Source organism: Monoraphidium neglectum (genome assembly GCF_000611645.1).
Source record: "Monoraphidium neglectum strain SAG 48.87 unplaced genomic scaffold scaffold05268, whole genome shotgun sequence".
Lineage (NCBI taxonomy): Eukaryota > Viridiplantae > Chlorophyta > Chlorophyceae > Sphaeropleales > Selenastraceae > Monoraphidium > Monoraphidium neglectum.
The window spans coordinates 98-779 of record NW_014008362.1 but is presented as its reverse complement, the minus strand read 5'-3'; the positions used below and the strand labels follow the sequence as shown (position 1 = coordinate 779).

The 682-nt window shown below is 65.2% G+C and overlaps 1 protein-coding gene across 1 annotated transcript in view; it reads right to left on the bottom strand.

The window, feature by feature from the left end:
- MNEG_15370 (Chlorophyll a-b binding protein) overlaps positions 1 to 446 on the bottom strand; it is a gene marked incomplete at both ends in the record, with an annotated part of 1513 nt that extends 1067 nt beyond the window's left edge. The window contains one exon of the mRNA XM_014036158.1: positions 223 to 446. Coding sequence (XP_013891612.1) covers positions 223 to 446 — 224 coding nt within the window. The remainder of the gene's footprint in view (positions 1 to 222) is intronic.
- Between the last annotated feature and the right edge of the window lie 236 nt (positions 447 to 682).

Below are 682 nucleotides of genomic sequence, written 5' to 3'. Positions count from 1 at the left end.
GAGCCGCAGCGACTGCCGCGGGCGTGCGCCTGCCCCCAGGCCCCGGCGCCCTGCGCCTCTGGATTACAACGCCTCCCCGCTCCCGGCCCCTCGTAGCGCCCCCCCACAAAGCGCCCGGGGGGCCCTCTGTCTCTGTGCCCACAGCCCCGACTCTCTCCCGTGTCCCCCCGCCTGCCCCAGCCCCGACGGTCCTGCGCCCCCCCCTCCTCCCCCAGTCCTCACTTGGTGAGGCCCAGGGGGTCGAACACGCCGCCAGGGTAGCCGTTCTTCACGCCCTTGAGGCTGGACTCGAAGCCCAGGAAGCTGCCGGGCTCGCCCTGGCTGCCGGGCTTGACAAAGTCGACCCAGCGCTTGGCCTCGACGAAGCCGCAGAGGAAGAGCTCGACGGTGAACAGCGCCTCTGGTGTGGTTCGTTTGTGTGAGTGTGGGTGAGGATATGTGTTCATGTGTGTGCACTGTGTGGGTATGTGTTCATGTGTGTGCGTGTGTGTGTTTGAAAGAGAGGGTGTGCGTGTGCTGTGTGTGCTGCGTGCGTGTGTGTGCGTGCGTGTGTGTGTGTGTGTGTGCGTGTGAGTGTGTGTGTGTGTGTGTGTGCGTGCTGCGTGCGTGTGCGTGTGTTGTGTCCAGGTCTGTTGTCGAAGAGGGAGACAAGGGGCGGCTGCTTCAATATTGAGGACAGGCA